Source organism: Etheostoma cragini, chromosome 13, assembly GCF_013103735.1.
Source record: "Etheostoma cragini isolate CJK2018 chromosome 13, CSU_Ecrag_1.0, whole genome shotgun sequence".
Lineage (NCBI taxonomy): Eukaryota > Metazoa > Chordata > Actinopteri > Perciformes > Percidae > Etheostoma > Etheostoma cragini.
In genome coordinates, this window is record NC_048419.1 from 23,488,681 (window position 1) to 23,506,125 (window position 17,445).

Sequence of the window (17,445 nt, forward strand, 5' to 3'; positions counted from 1 at the left end):
TTTGACTCTGAAATGTAGTACAATATAAGTATAAGTAGCGTAAAATGGAAATACTTAAGTAAAGTACAGGTATCTTGAAATTGAACTTGCAGTACTTCAGTAAATGCACGTAGTTACCTATCACCACTGCCCGTTTTCCTTATTCCCCATCAATAAATCATCTTGCGACTGAGAAGGGGTCCCGACCCTCATGTTGGGAACCTCTCGCACTCAGCTGCTTCCTGTTTGCCGTGACGTCAGATAACGGGGATCACGTGGCCGCCGGGGCTCCGTCTGGAATATCTGATGGAATTACACATATAGGCTAATAATAATCCTCTTTATTTCAATCCTAACGGACGCCTTTTTTGAAGTTATCCAGCAGTACAGAGGTAGGCAGGCTCTCCGGACCCGGTGCATGATATAAGCTCTCAGTATGGAGAACTGCTGGATGTTTACGGACTGTGTCTCCCACCGCGAGGCTGCATGGCTACTGCTTTATTCCTTTAGTTAGCAACTGGCGTCTGTTTTGAACCTGTAGCTAACGTTTGCTAGTACAAAACAAGTAAGTGTTTTTGTTCCAGGCTAGGTTTCTCTCTTAACCTCATTGGGCCGTTACTACCCGTTAATAAAGCCGGTACATAGGCAACAAGCAGCGCCTTTAATTGTCCAATAACAGTACGTCGAGGACATGCCTGGAATCTGAGTGTTTGTAAAGTTTGACGCAGGTTTTCATCAAAAAAAAAAATGAAGTCGTCCCTGGCTCCTGGCATACGATTTACCACGTCTTTTTCTCGAGATAGCTGGTAAGTTTCCATGATCATCCATGCCTATTGTTCTCCACAAACAACCAGTTAATGGCATCCTCATGTCAGCCGCTGGTCTATATGCGTGTTATCTCCCCTGTTGTAAATGATTGTCTTAACTGCATCGATGAACACACATTCTGTGAATTTGTATTGCGGGCTATTGACCCTGTGTTCACTATATTAATACATAATGTTATAAATCATAGTACTTCTACCTTCCATAGTCATCACTGCTGCTTGTTATTATTATTGGGATATGTGCGCCAGGTAGGCTACGTGTGAGTTTCAGCGGAAGAATCAGCCACGTCAAACTCCATTGGAGAAGAAAAAGTGGAATTTCTGAGCTTTTCCGATTTTTCCCTTATCGAATCGATTTGGAAAAAGACAAGGGACACTTTATTTAATAACTGAAAAGGAAGGAATACAGTGTGAAGTGACTGAACCTCAGTTTCAGTCACTTCACACTGTGGGGGTATTCCTTACTCTTTGGTGCTGATTAATACAGCAATCATGTCCCTGATGGTTCAGCACTTCAGCAAAAAAGCCCATTCTTCACAAATAAATGGGAAAAAAAGCAGGACTAACTATGTCCAAATAATTACTTTGGATCCTGTACCGACTTTCAAGAACCCAAATATTTTTAATTTACTTTAATGTAAGAATAGAAAAAACATCAAATCTACACATTTGAGGAGCTGAAACCAACAAATGTTAGCATTGTGTGCTTGAAAATTGATCAGATTTATCAATTATAAATAATTTTGTGTTTTATAATGAGCATATCAGGTAAATGTGCCTATGCTTTTACACATTTACACACTTATTTGTTTTTAAAGCATTTCCGACAGGTTGTCTGTTGCATAATTCTTCAGTGTAATGAATAATTCATGTTAATTGAAACTCTTACCTAACAGAGCCATGCCATCTTTCTAGTAAATGTGACAAAACATAATGACGCCAATATTGAGTCACTACTTTAGGATTTGCTATAAACACTGGTGTACCTGTATGTTGGGTACACCTGTTTAATCTAACGCAAACAAATACAACAGCCCTGCAATGACTCCTGTCTAAGTTCACTTTTTGCTGACACAGTGTCAGGCAATAGTTGAATAAAGACTCAGGTCCTTCACTTAAGTAAAGTAGCAATACAACAATGTAAATAATACTCCAATACAAGTTAAAGTCTTCATTCAAAATACACTCAAGTACATATTATATCACAGTATTTATTTTTAGGACTTTTCTCTAGTCTTAGTTTTTTCTTTGTGAAATATTGTGTAATAGTTAAAGGTAAATGGACCACTTGTTTAATCTTTAACAATGTTTTTTTTAAATATGTCATACTCATGTTTTTTTAAACTTTAAAATCTGAATTTGTAAATTAACTATTGCTAATTGTAGTGGCGTAAAAAGAACATTATTCTCTTCTCAAATGAAAATATTCTAAGTAATTCAGTGAGAAGTACCTCAAACTTGTGCATGAGTACAAAACGTAAGTACATCTACTGTACTTAGTTACTTTCAGATCTGTCAAAACTATGTTTTCTCATATTTTCTAATAGTTTGTTAGCATTAGGGTTATGTTATCACACACGTGCCACCTTACGGGCGGGAATCAGGAGTATGATTTAGGGATAATTATGTTTACTAATGTGTATTTTGCTGATATTTGATTTCTAATAGGTTACTCACTCTCTGATACACACCAGTACAAACATAGTTGATCATGCTGGCAGCAGTTTGCTTATGTTTCTGTGTCAATAGAAAGATTTTAACATAAAAATATATACATATACTTTTTTATCTGCGTAAAGACTCTTGTTTTATTACAGCAAGAGTTTATGTCCATTCTTTTACAAAACGTCAGCAAAGTGAAGTAAAATATTCTTTCACGATGTAAAAATGGAAAACGATTACATTCTTAAAAGCCAGTATTGTAATTAGTTATAACATAACTATAATTAATACTTATTGTGCTACGACATCTTTATTCTTTCATGTCTCCTTTGCAGGTATCGCGGCTTCATTCTTTTCCTCACCTTCCTCTTCTACACGGCCTACCATCTGTCTCGGAAACCTATCAGCATTGTTAAGGTGACTGGGACAATTCAATTCCTTTTCATCTGCAGGGTTTTTAGCAGGAACTTGACACATGTGGGTCAAGGGTCAAATGCTGCCTGTAAGACGCTCTCTGGAGCTCCTTATCAGGTTTGAAAACATGAGATCCAGTTAGCTTCACAAGAATTTGAACTTATGCACAAGTCTGCACCCTCTTAAGGAAACAATAGGATTAGAACATGCATGAAAACAATGGACAACTGAATTTCTTATACAGAGTTAGACAAAAGCTTTATCTCAGTAGCGCCCATCCAAGCTATTTGTTATCTCTCAGGTTAAATTGACCTATCATGTAGCACATATTCCTGGAATGAAAACCTCAGACTGCAACATTACTACGGAGGCGGCAGCAGCATTAAACAGTCACTTTGAATAATTTTATAACAATCTCTGCAGATAATAGTTTAGTTTCAGTCTTGAGTTTTTTTGTGGTTTTGCTTGTACTTTTGTTTTTGCACTTTAACACTCGTTCCCTATAACACTTCTCTGTTAAATATGGAAAAATGCCTTTTGTCACAATTAGGTCCTTTACTCTTAGACATGCTGCACACATAAAAAAGCATAAATCCCCGTTTGAATGCTCTGCACACAAGAAAGCTAACGGTCCATGTTCTGGACCCCTACATGTCTCTCCTTATCCATAATGATTATACAGATTTTTCAGACATGCTGTTGATATGAAATGCACCTTTCCACAGCTATACTTCCTTTAGATGCTGAAAGAGCATTTGGTTGCTTAGATTCTAAGTTTATGTATTTTAATAAATGGTCAAAAACACAGAGCAGCTTTGGTATGGTTTATGGTCCTTTAACTGTACAGACAGATTAGTTGCAGTAAAAGTGGACACACTTAGTATATTACAAGGCAAAGGAATATACAATAAAAAAGACACATTTTTAACTCCTTTATGTGTGCACTCACGAGGTCCTAAAACCCCTGTATGATAACAACACCTAAACACATCGGGTGCTGTATTCTACTGTCTCTGGGAGAGTTTTATCTGGTTCGTTTCAACTGTTTTTCTGTCTGATTTTCAGAGTGAGCTTCACAGAAACTGTTCCACAGTCATTCGGCCAGCAGGCTTTAACTTAACCGATAATGCGACATGGTGTGACTGGGCACCCTTTGGTAAGTCCTTAACTTGTTGTCATCTATAAACTAAAAAGTAGATACAGCAAACTAGCACTGGGAAATGTATATTGTTATATGAGATCCTCAACGTATAGCCACATTGGATGGATATTAAGGTGTCTTAAGGAACACTTTTAGAATGCTTTTCCTTTGGACACAGGCTGTTCTCCCATCATGGCAGGGTTCATTTGCTGGGTTAAGTCCCTGGCTCAGACATTATACTGTATGGAGAAAACTAATAGTTTCATCTGTGTTGTCCCTCTAGACCGGGACAACTATAAGACGCTGTTTGGGGTCTTGGATAACTCCTTCCTGGTTGCCTATGCTATCGGCATGTTTTTCAGGTTGGTATGTGCTGTTGCCTGCAGACCTTATGTTTTTGTGTGCGTGCATACATGCATGTGCTATATTGAGTCATAATCCTTTGTTGTGTTGACAGTGGGATGTTTGGAGAGCGCCTCCCTCTGCGTTACTACCTGAGTTTTGGTATGCTAGGGAGTGGATTGTTCACATGTCTGTTCGGCCTCGGCTTCTTCTGGAACATCCACTCGTTAGGGTACTACGCCTTCATCCAGGTAAGGACACAAAATCACAAAGTTATACACTTTCTTTTGTAACTTTTGGAAACATAGAAGACCCCCCAACCTTTTCCTTAGGGCCATCCTCAGAACAGAATCTCTACATAAACACAACAAATTGCCAAATCTAACTGCCAGATTGACTTGAAGTTAACTGAACATATTTGTGTGTACCTTTTTAATTTTGGCGACTCAATGACCCTGTCACTTAGTACTGCCTAGCACGGAACCTACGAGCAGCAAAATTTGTCACTTAAATACATTTAGCAGAATTGGCTTGCACTTGTTACTTGGTAGAAACTTTCATGGCAAACAACAGCTGGGCACTTTGTGCAGCTTTACTGCAGTCACAGTTTTGGTGATATCATACCTCTGTTGAGACAGCTGTGCTCATTGACCCTATCTGGCAACATAAAGTACACTTTACCTTAACATGAAGTTCTGCATGGATGGATAACGGTTGTTACAGCACATAAGTCAACCTTAAAACCATTTTACCAATGCCATCTTTACAATTTTAGTTGCAAAGTGAATATTTCCCAAAATGCTAAACCCATTCCTTTTAACTTTTGTTTGAAACATAAGATCTGCCTTATAATTTGAGAGCGACAGCAGGTTTACATCCTGTTTTCTGTCTTTCTGTTGTGGTACAACTCTTCTGTTTACATGTTGTGCCTTTAAAACCTTGTACAGAATAAGGAAGCTTTGAATGGCTGTAGAGCAAGTATTGACCATTTTTCAATTGGTCACATTTTGGGAGAAAGAGGGAAGCACAGAGATCAGATGATGCTTGTTATTGCTGACTCGCCACTAAACGTGCACACGCATGATAGTTTTCATTGTTTGCTGGACTCACAGGGAAATTAATGTTATTCTAAGCGTGGACTCAGTACAAATTAATTCATAGTGAGTGGTGAATCGTTTTGTCTCACAGTCCCTTAAAACAGGTAGAACCACACACAAACACTGGGAATGAAACTGTGTTTCTGTTGGGACTCTATGGTGGGAATCAAGCTCAGACCTCTCACTCTGCACAATCAGATTTGAGTCTCATAAGACTTAGATTACCTCAGAAACAAGTGAAGACACCAGTTTTGCGTAAAAGGCTACTTTCCCTTCCCGAATATTAATTAAGGGTGCAACTAACTATTCTTTCCTGTTTACTTGTTTAGTCTCTCAAATTTCAAAACATAGTTAAACAAGGCTGTCACAATGGGCCAGAAACCAAGGTGATGTCTTCAAATAGTTTTGTCTCAGAAGAGATTTGAGAAGCTAAAACCCAAGAACTTATTTTCTTGATGAATGACAGAAACATTTAAGTTGTTTGTTTTAAATTTTCTGTAGGTCGACTAATAATTAATCCACACTACCGTGTCTTTAAAACAGTCTAACAATGGTGTGTGTTTCCCACAAATTTTGGAGAACAGTTTGGAGGGCTGTAGTAATGTCACTTTCTTTCTTGTTTCTTTCCCTTTCTTAAGTCATGAATGATGTTAAAACTGCACCAAAGGATCACTGCATGTGCAGCTAAATGAAGAAGTCTATTCCCTAGTTTGTAACTCCAGAAAGCAATAGTGTGTTCTCGCTCTGAAGTGTCAGATGAGCCTCACATGATCACATGACCCTCCCCTGGAGTCAAATTCCACAAGTTCTTTCAACAACCTGTGGGAAACTATCATTAGAAAAATAACTCATGGTATAGATGATAATAATACACCTATTAATAGATACATTTTAAAGACTGAAGCACCTACATGAAGCAATCAAGAAATCATAGATTTATTGTATTGATTAACAACCCTTTTACCCCATTACAGGTTATGACTGGGAGCTGTGGGTCAGTACAGGCCGTATTTATCATCTCTTCCTTTACAAATGTAGAGATCTCATGGGAGCTTAGTCAGGCTTTCCTCTCTCTCTCTCTCTCTCTCTCTCTCTCTCTCTCTCTCTCTCTCTCTCTCTCTCTCTCTCTCTCTCTCTCTCTCTCTCTCTCTCTCTCTCTCTCTCTCTCTCTCTCTCTCACACACATACACACACACATCACAGGACTCACGGCTACCTCATGTGACTGCAGTGTGAGTGTGTCTGGGCTTAATGTAGGTTTGGTGTGTAAATATATAGGCTCACTAGGGGTGTGGATCCTCACTTGTCTCACGATTCAATTCAATTTTGACTATTCTGTCAATAATTTGAATCCATTATAAGAAATAGTTTGATATCGTGATGCATCATGGTGCGTCACCTCCTCAATAGTATTATATGCTACACATGGTTTTCATGAACAAATTCAAGCAGTCAGATATATAAACTCCCCTTTTTGTTGTATCTGTTCTTAAAAAAGACCTTTCCTGAATGTAACAGGGTCTGAACACAGCAGACAAACGGCAGACACAAAAAAGCAGCAAACAAGTAGGCAATGATCGATAATGGTCTGTCACTGCATCAATGCAGAATTGTCTAGTTCCACATCGTGATGCATCGATGCAATGATTGAATGAATTATGATGATTAATTAAAACACCCCTACTGCTTACTGGTGTCCTCTTATTGTCCTTTTTTAAAGTATGCTTGTACCAGGCAGAGTTAAACACAGTATGTTAACACAGGCTGGTTTCTCCCTCTGTTTGCTTCATTCTGCAGGTCATGAACGGGCTAATGCAGACCACCGGTTGGCCTGCAGTGGTGGCATGTGTCGGCAACTGGTTTGGAAAGGGGAAGTGAGTACCGCACAATGTGCACTACAGTGTAGTCCTGCTGACGATGCAGCATTAGGTGCTTTTTTTGTAGCCCGCTGACACATGCATCCTCATTTGTCACATTTTGACAGCACAGTGAGGTCTCACTTTGGTTTATCTCAGACAAGCATCAAATCCACATCATAAATCTGAACTGCCTCTGAAATATTCACTACTGTTCAAACGTTTATCTCCTGCCACAAAAGCTTGATTGTCCCCAAACCGCATCAATCTAACCACGGAGAAGACTGCAGAAGGCCCAAAGCTATGTGGCTGACAACTCTTGTGTTTTGATTAACAGGCGAGGGTTAATCATGGGTGTCTGGAACTCCCACACCTCAGTGGGGAACATCTTGGGCTCCCTTATCGCAGGAGCCTTCGTGTCCTCGGCGTGGGGAATGTCCTTCATCGTCCCTGGACTCATCATCGCCTCCACTGGGATCCTGTGCTTCTTCTTCCTGGTTGAGAGTCAGTTTCTACTCATCATTGACACCTACACACAAAGCTCTTTCACAGATAGACACGCCTACATAATTGGTGTAAATCCAAAGAGTTTAATTGTTAAGAAAGGGTGTGTCTGGGCAAACTACAGAAACATCTGCACTTGCAGGGTCGTGCTCGACCACATTTTTGTGATGCAGGCATGTTTTCATCTGCTGTTACCTCATTCAAAGTGAGCTAACTTCAGTACTGTGTTGTGAAACAGTGGTACCATTTATGATACAAATAAAACAGATGAGAGTTCTCACAAAATGGAATGAAACAAAATCACAACACCCAGAACTAGGTTTTTGTTTCTATTTAATTTACAAAGATATAAAACAGAGGAACACGTGTCACATTTTTCCTGAATACAAAACTGAAACAGAATCAGAAGCAGTTTTATTATTGTTTTCTCATACAATGAATGTGTGTTGAGGTTTGGTGCCTAACGATAAAGACAAAAAAAAGAAAAATGTGCTACTATGAAAAATATAAGAAATGCTTAAAAAGATATCTGTTTTTCAGTTGAGGAGTCGAACATTTTGTGCAGGAAAGTGCAAAATGTTCGGTCAGTCGACTGATCGATTAGTTCTTTTGTCCCTGTTTTACCCAGAGGCAGATCATTAATTTCACCCCTCCGTACTGCGTTAGGTGTGAGACATGTTTCGCTTTTTGTAGTCTATCTTGTCATTTAAGACAACATCTCTTGCCGAACTTGAATGTTGCTTCGAAGTTCTCAATTGCATCTTTTCCTCTCTCTTATTCAGAACCCGAAGACGTCAACTGCACTCCTCCTCAGCACCATGTGAGTTAAAAACACAAACATTCACCCTTCCTAATTCAGCCGTAACAAAGACTGCTCAAACTCATGCGTGTGTGTTTGGTTGCATCGTCAGAGCGAACAGGAGAGCGGCGAGAAGGAGCCTCTCCTGCAGAACTCGTCCCATGTTGACCGAATGGGCAACGGTTCCATCACCACTGAGCCTGCAGACGTTGTTGCTGTTGAGGAGCACCCTGAGGCCATCAGCTTCTGTGGGGCTCTCAGTATACCTGTGAGTGGTGAAACTGGTTTTTTGACTATTGAAATTTGCTTCTGGTTTGCGTTGGTTTAAAAAAGCTGAATTAGAAAAAGGTTATTCTGAATTATTGGTACATTATATTATATCTATAGGTTGTATTTATAAAAATAAATAAATAACAACATATCTTAATATCTTATCTTATATATCTGATATCTTATATCATATAACTCTGTACCGTTTGATGTGTAGGATTTGAAAATGGCACCATCTGGTGGCGCTATCGGGAATAACACTGACCTGCAAATATACTTATAAAAACGTATGCCATGAGAACATGTTTAAAGATATTATACATGTAAGCACATAAAATACACACATAGTGACTTTTAATAGAAATCATTTCCAAAATTGTAAACGAAGTCACTTAATAACAGTCAGCCATTTCCGACAGGGAACTGAAGCTGTTAAACATCCATTTATGCTCTCGTCAAAGCCTCCAGCTTCCTATATTAAAAAAAAAAAAAAAAAAGTACTAGCAGTAACTTTAGCAAAACACAGGAGTTACTGTACAATCAGTTAGTTTGTGTTATAGTGTGACTGGTAGATCCAAACTAACCCTTTACCTACAACTATACGGTGTATATTAAGATGATAAAAGGTTTTAATGGTGTTTTTATGTCTGACTCAGGGAGTGGTGGAGTTCTCTCTCTGCCTGCTGTTCGCCAAGCTGGTCAGCTACACTTTCCTCTACTGGCTTCCTCTCTACATCTCAAATGTTGGTCAGTATTTACACACATGCTTTATTTCTATTGTTTCCCAGATAAAGAGAACGTCATACATGTGATCTAATTTCATCCACATTATTTTATTAAGTTAATGTTTTATTTCTCATTTTCAGCCCATTTTGAGGCTAAACAAGCGGGAGACATGTCGACACTGTTTGATGTAGGAGGAATCATGGGTAAGCTTTGAGCTTAGACTGAGGTGTTGTGACTTGATCCGACAGGATTTGTTTTTCCAGTAGGTTTATGACATGTGAATTGTTTATTGTTGTGTTCATTGCCTATCATATTTAAAATGGTAAAACAGATAAACACGATCACAGCCAGGAAGACATGATCTGACTTGAATGTCAGGTACTCCCTGGAAGATGAGATGTTGTATCTCAGTGGGACCTTCAAAGCTAAATAAAGACTAATAAAAGAAATGTAATGTGCTGTGTGTCTACAGGAGGCATCGCGGCAGGCCTGGTGTCTGACTACACAGGTGGGAGAGCAACAACTTGCTGCGTCATGTTGATTGCTGCTGCCCCAATGGTGAGTGTCATTTAATAAATGAAATGATTTTATGATTGCACGCTTTGATCACACATTTGCAAGGTCACTATTTAAACCAGTGGCTCCCAGGTCTCATTCCAAAAGTTCTACACTGCATGTGAACAGTTTGAAATTTCCTGAAAACAGCAAATTACAAACCTTTCAACAGTAGTGTGTATTAAAAGGATAAGGATATCTTTCTTGGGGAAAAACTGAACATACTAGAAGTAGACATCCAGCATATATATATGTATGAACAGTAAGCGGATTGTGTGATGTCTTCATATTGTCTGTTTTGTTCATGTTCCAGCTTTTCCTCTATAATTACATCGGACAAAGGAACATCGGTACCACAGTCGGTAAGACTACTTTACTCATGTCTGTTTTATTTCTCACAAGGTTTTGCTTTTCCCCGCCGGACTGAACCAAAGTTAAAACCAAATCCTTCTGAGATTTTAGGTAAAATACTTACTGTTTCACTTCTGGGGGAAATGTTTCACTTTTAAGGAAAAGAAGAGAGTAACAGGTTAGTCCTAATGAGGTGGTGTTGTGTTCAGAGGAGAGCAGATAGCTCCACAGCAGTCTTTACCTTCTCCGAGCTGTGCTCACAGTGTACCAAATCATTTCCTCAGTCTCCACCGCGTCCTCCTGATGTAACTCTAAGCCGAAAGCCGAGTAGCCCTGTTTAAAAGTGTAAATTATGTCTTCCGTTATCAGAATGACTCCACGTGTTAATGCGTAGACTGTATTAAGCGAAGCTTAGTCTCTCTTTGCCAGACCATCCACACACTGCGCAGTGTAAGAGGGTCTGGCTACTCATTCTGGGATGGGAGAGAAGCATGCTCTGGTTTATTGGCATTTCTTTATAGCAGTCGCAAATGTCTTGGGAGGTACTAAGCACCACGTTAAGCCGTTGCAAAATAGCCTCAGGAAGGAACTTGTTTTGGTAGAACGTGTACGTTCAAAAGTTGTTGTAACCTTGCGAGAAAAACTTGCTTGACTAAAAATGACTAAAAATCAAGATTGGACTGGATTTACCCTGCAGAGATCTGAGGATCAGTTAACAACCATAGTCCTCATAAATCCACCGGCATTTAAAATTCCAACACAAGAAAGAGGAAGGTAACCGACAACGGCAAAAAGACATGGATCTGGCTAAATTCCCTGCAGCACCCGAGAAATCCAGGAAGTGGAGCGTTGTGGACTTAGACCAAGTGAAGCCAAAACACCTTGATCGCCTTGGTGGAGGGCTGCAGTATAAATCCCATCCCCTCAGTGTGAGTGGAGAGAACATGGGCCGGACTAAAAAGTCAAGTACATTTCTCCCCAAAGGTTTAGGTTGTTCTTATGACGCTGATGTTTGTTCCAGTGTTAATCTTTCTGATAAATTTTATTTTTAAGTAGTTATTTGATGCTGTAAAAACAGGGTCATGTAACAAGTGTCATGATGACTCGTGATTGGTTGAGCGGGTGTATGGCCGGGACTTTAACAGCACGGCTCCACCACCCGATCACTGCTGTGCAGACTCTGGCTCCATAATTATGAGATGGCTGCGCCCGTGTCCTGGATACTTTAGCTTCACTTTTGTACAGTGGGAGAAAGTGGAGACCTGTCGTCCATCTTTACACACAGTCTCTAATGTACAGACTTATATCTGTTTTTGTCTTTACTAACACTGTTTTGGTTCTTATATGTAGGGATGCTGCTGTTGTGTGGAGGCCTGGTGAACGGACCGTACGCCCTCATCACTACTGCTGTATCTGCTGACCTGGTAAGACCAATGCATCATGGGAAACCCACCGCTTTATATTCCTGTCGCCTGTTAACAAATCATCATACCTTACAGGCTCAGGTGATAAATACAAAATATACAAGTAAATCAACTAATGAATGATGATGTGTTATAAATTGAACTACTCAGCAATAAAAGCATTAAAATCAACTCCACCTTTACCAGCTGCAATGTGTTAATTAATTAATAATCAAATAATTAAAACTGCCATTCTGCATAATCAGCCCTATTATTTTAAGTTTATTATGATGTAAATACTTTTGTATTTTGTGTGCAACAGGGAACACACGAGAGTCTGAGAGGAAACTCCAGGGCGTTGTCAACGGTGACGGCAATTATTGACGGCACTGGTTCAATAGGTACGTGTGCCGTTATTTTCACTTATCGCTCTTTTAAAGCTCCCCTAATCGTTATTTGTAACTATGGATCAAATTAATATTATCACCGGCTATGCAGTTCCTCTCATCTGTATGGTGGGTTTCAGCCTCTTCTAGCTCCTTGTTTTGGTTTTATGACCCACAAACGCTGCTCATCATGCTACATTTTTCTAGATCTTCAGCTAAAAAGCTCTGATAAAATTAGAGATGGTCCGATACTATTTTTTGCTCCCCGATACCAATTCTTAATTCCTGAACTTGCGTATCGGCCGATACGAAGTACTCATCCGATACCAAAGTGTCATATAGTATATTCTGTTTTATAAGCTGTATAATACTCTCTCTGAATATATGTGATATGATTTCTATCTTTGTTGTTGGTCGGTCGGTCTGGCTGGCTCAGGTTAAAATCTTTGTCAAACATGAACAAACACAAACGCTGAACGCCACAGAACTTTCTTTTATTATCCAGTTTGACAAAAGAACATAAACTACTTTAACGTAGATTTTCTTTAGGGCTTTATTTACGTGGTATTGGATCGGTGAATAAACTCCAGTACTTCCCGATACCTGCATTTAAGGCAGTATCCGAGGCGATACCGATACTGGCCGATACCTGTGTTTGGTACAGATCCTCGCAAAAATCACAAAATAAACATTTGATTTTTTCAAGATTTCTTATTAGTCAATGAAAATGAGAATAGTGATACACACATGAATATTACCTATCGTGAATTATTGTGAATCTGTCAAAACACTCACATTTAGATATTTTCTTACTATCGTGCAGTCCTAATTAACACTGGACAAAACAACTCCATATGATAATGTTGCTCTGTGTCTTCTGCTGCATCAAACTGGCCAAAATAACTCCTCGCCTTTTATACTCGTAGAGTATAATTTTACACATAAGTTTCAAATTGAAAAGGAGAAGTTATTATTTTTCATTACTCATGATAATATGAGTAGAAAGCAACACACACGTCTTGCTTTGTGTCCTTTTTCACTCCAATTAATTTATTACAAAAATACTTCTTTGGAAGTACTCCATAGGCCATAAAAGGCCATAAAAATGTAAATTTAAAAAAGGAAATGAGATACTGTTATAAAGGTTTGAAAATGTGAAGTCAAATTTAAGCGGACAATACTAAAACATAATTGAAAAGGAAACTGTTAACATATAATATATATAAGACAGTTTAAAGAAGAGTGAAATATTGACATTAAATTCATTTATGTTTTCCTGCCTTCCTTTTGCATTAAACATTTGGCTTTTCAATGAGAACAATTCAGCGCTTTATGATGTTTTCTGGTAAACAAATTTAAAAATGTTGGAAGTCCCTGGTGTTGCATATTAAGGGAAGTAGTCGTTGATGTTGGCGTGTTGTGTGCAGGAGCTGCGGTGGGTCCTCTGTTGGCCGGTTTGATCTCTCCCACCGGATGGAACAACGTCTTCTACATGCTCATCTCGGCCGACATCTTGGCCTGCCTGGTCAGAAACTACTCTTCACTGACATCTTTAATCTCCCACACTACAAAAACACAGCCATGCTTGAAACATGAGGGCCAAAATTAGCTGAGCTCTTTTTGTCATTACTGCTTGTTCAGATCCGGTAACGACACCCTTACTGACACATTGTTTTGTCTTCAGTTTTTGACCAGGCTCGTTTTCAAAGAAGCTCAGGGTTGGTGTGGACGTACCCCCCGAGCCAGAGGGTGAGTTTCAACACCAGCTGTGGTGATAAAGAAACTTTGAACTTTACCTTTTATATATTAGGAGAGTAAAGTTATACAGAAACTACAAATCGGTGAATGCATGTTAGAAAACCAGCCAGTAAGGAATGAAAACACAGATTTAGACAAGAAGTGTGCCAAATGGAAATCATTTGTGTTACAAAAACAGCCTCATGTCGGCCTTTCAGCAATCGGAAAGAAGATTTTAAACGCTGTTAGATTCGATTAGAATTCTTTCTTCTAAAGGAAATGGTTCAACATTTTTTAAGAAGGATGTCACTTCGCATCTGTGCATTAAAACGGTAATGCAGGTAGCTATATTATAAGTTAATAGGACAATTGTTCAGCTTGTAGATACAGTATATATATCTTTGGGGCATTTCCGCCTTTAATGGATAGGACAGCTGAGACATGAAAGGTGAGATGGGGGGGGGGGGAGACATGCAGGAAATTGCACAGATGTGACACAAACTCTGGACCTTCTGCATTGAGGAATACGCCTCTATGTAACTGAGCTGACCCGGCCACGTCCAGCTTGTATTTACCTTCACAGAAGTGCTTGTTTGGTCACTGACAGGCTCAGATTAATTTGTTAAAGATAATTACGTGTCTGACAACATTATGGAAAGGATTTTTAAGTAGGTCGACCTTTCTGTTCAAGAGTAAGATCCTTTTTTAAAACATCCGCAAAATTGCGTTCGGTAAACCCACCAGACTCCATGTAAATAAAAAGTAATTTTAGCATTGTAAAATACACTTAACTCAAGTTGACAGAAACAAAATAAAACTATGAAAGGCTGTTTTGGGTGGTGTTTCTACTTTTCCAACCATCAAAACTCTAGTTTTGGTTGAAATAAACCCATTGTTACCTTGTGTAATGTATAAATATTTTGCCTCTATACACGCTAAAACTATTGCTTTTTTAAATGGAGTCTGGTGGGTTGAGCGCCAGCAACTTCAGAGCTGTTTCTGGCTAACAGAAAGGTCTCAAAGAGGTTTTAAAGGTCTACCGCTGAAGGGATCCTTTTCATGAATATTAATCTGAGCCTGTCAGCGGCAACACAAGCACTTTTGTGAAGTTAAATACAAGCTGGACAATCGGCCTATTAACTTCATTGTAGCTTGTTTTGCCGCTGCCAACCAAATACTGGACCAATGTCAAAGATTGTTGTTACCATTATTCACTTCAACACAAGAACATAGGAAAATAGGTTGGAAAAAACAGTAGTTACCCTTTAAGTCCATTGCTGGAGCCATAAAGACTGTAAATGTAAAAGCTATGATTTGGGTTTTTTAAGGGCAGAGTTATGTGCTGCTCAGACTGATCAACTGTTATTCATTAAGAAATAGATTATGTAACTCTCACTAAACACACATTATTGTTTCACATTCCTGTTTTTAGATGGATTAATCAATCGAGATATGAGGTGTTGATCTTTAGAGGTGTTAGTAGGTATTTTAAACTTTGGACTGTGTTTCCCCCGTTTTCAGTCTCTATGCAAAGCTTACGGCCTTCTCATCTAACTCTCAGCAGGATAATGAAGAAGTGTATTTCCTCAAATGTCAAACAATTAGTTTAAACAAGGAATAAAATAAGCATAATAGACTGAGTCATTGTAAGTGGTTGCTTAATAAATGTCTAATAGTCATTTTCCAATCTTTCCATTCCAGGTTCAAAGAAATCTGAAACACTCACGGAAACCGGCACCCGGACACAAAAAAGGAGACAGTGCTGAAACTCAGCGTGCTGTTGGAAACTTCTTTCTATTTAGGCTGAAAGGAAACCGGAGGAGGCACCAGTGGAAGATTCAAGGCACTAAACTGACAGTTGATGCCTTCTTATTGTAAAACAGAGAAATATGTCTTTATGGAGACGCTTTTTTTATGACTAATCTACTCATTCTAACTTTGTTTTAATATTCTTTTATCAATAAACGTGTACATAATGAGAATTTTCTTAATTTCTGCCTCCTGAGTTACTGCATCCTCACAATAACATTTCAGGTCAATAATAAGTACTACCAAACTGGTAACTTACCAGTTTGGTAGTACTTGCTGTTGCCAGATTTTATATTTTAAACGGCATTTAGTCATTGAGTGTTGATTATTGATCCATCTTTGAAGTAATTCAATCTAACACTCTGGAAAACACTGTGAAAGACCCATTTTTAAGTTGTTGACGCGGTTCTCGTGTCAGATAAAATAGTGTAGTGTGAAATGTTTTTTTTTTTTTTTAAATCAGAGCATAAACCTCTATCATTTGAACTTTCAGCTATACCAACCTTTGTGAAGAAATTATGAATATCCAGGAAAACGTTGTACATGAATTGGGCAGGTTGTGGGCTAATCAGAGTTGGCGGTTCCAAACCCAGAATCCTCCTGTCCGCATGTTGAAGTGTCCTTGGGCAAGACCCTGAACCTCAAATTGCCGTGTGTGTGTGTGTATGTGTGTCCCATTTTAACCCCTTTAAAATAGTTCTAAAGTCTTTATAAGACAAAAATGTCCTTGTCAAAAACTACCATAAACTTATATATTAATAATGTTTTTAACTTTAACTGAGTTCAGCTTTTTAATCATCTTCAGTGTTAATTATAACCACTAAATATTCACTCATTTTCAGAATGGTAAATGCCTTTAAATACTGCCACAGTTGTTTTTTTATGACGAAATATTCAAAAATATTTTTTCAGCGTTTTTTTCACAGTGTGGGATGTGTCGATCATGAGCCACAGCACTGGTTTTCAATGTGACAGTTTTGTCCTGAGGCATATGAAATATGTAAATGTACATATTTATTATTTAAAAGAAAGACAATCAAACTCATGACGCACATGGCCGTCTATGTTTAATAAAAGTTCATTAGGGTTCCTGGAGTTAAGAGGTAAGAGAAATGATTCCCTGAGACTCAGAGGATCAAACAGCTGTTACATAATATAACATCATAATTATAGTGCTTTAGCACAGAGTTTCCTTTCAATGAAAAACATTCAATGGACACTCAAAAAACAGAAATTCATTATTCACAAATCAAACAAACAAGAGTCAGACCTTGACGTGAGGCATGGACAGATTATGAGACGGGCACCTGGACCCCGGGGTCCCCACGCCAGGCGGTCTACAAGACACCTGAACTCAAAGAGTCATCTTTCATCCCTTCATTTTGCACCTATTTTTCCTGTTTTTCATCTGTTTTTAGTAGTTTTCTTTTTCTATGTGTTTGTTTTGGGTCCTTTCGTGTTGGTTTGTTGTCTTTTCCCATCTATTTATACTTGGGTCTCTCTGCATGGTCACTTTGGGATTGCTTTGCATCTCTTCATAGTCATTTTCACATTTCTGATATTTTTGCATCTTTTTTAGTCATTCTG

At 38.7% G+C, this 17,445-nt stretch overlaps 1 protein-coding gene across 1 annotated transcript; it reads left to right on the top strand.

The window, feature by feature from the left end:
* The first annotated feature begins 216 nt into the window (after positions 1-216).
* Positions 217-16,040, top strand: slc37a2 (solute carrier family 37 member 2). The gene is made up of 18 exons (XM_034890464.1): positions 217-785; positions 2,804-2,885; positions 3,948-4,038; positions 4,307-4,385; positions 4,481-4,616; positions 7,260-7,336; positions 7,656-7,822; positions 8,605-8,642; positions 8,734-8,889; positions 9,548-9,638; positions 9,758-9,820; positions 10,090-10,175; positions 10,486-10,534; positions 11,874-11,947; positions 12,249-12,327; positions 13,740-13,837; positions 13,997-14,061; positions 15,751-16,040. The coding sequence occupies exons 1-18, from the start codon at positions 727-729 to the stop codon at positions 15,764-15,766; spliced, it is 1,506 nt and encodes a 501-aa protein (XP_034746355.1). The 5' UTR covers positions 217-726; the 3' UTR covers positions 15,767-16,040.
* The last annotated feature ends 1,405 nt before the right edge of the window (positions 16,041-17,445 follow it).

What these genes read in the sequence shown, in the direction of transcription:
- slc37a2 (XM_034890464.1), top strand. Translation starts at nt 727, where the DNA reads ATGAAGTCGTCCCTGGCTCCTGGCATACGATTTACCACGTCTTTTTCT. An exon ending in AACTGGTTTGGAAAGGGGAA is followed by an intron (nt 7,337 to 7,655) that starts GTGAGTACCGCA and finishes TTTGATTAACAG; the next exon opens with GCGAGGGTTAATCATGGGTG. An exon ending in GCACTCCTCCTCAGCACCAT is followed by an intron (nt 8,643 to 8,733) that starts GTGAGTTAAAAA and finishes TTGCATCGTCAG; the next exon opens with AGCGAACAGGAGAGCGGCGA.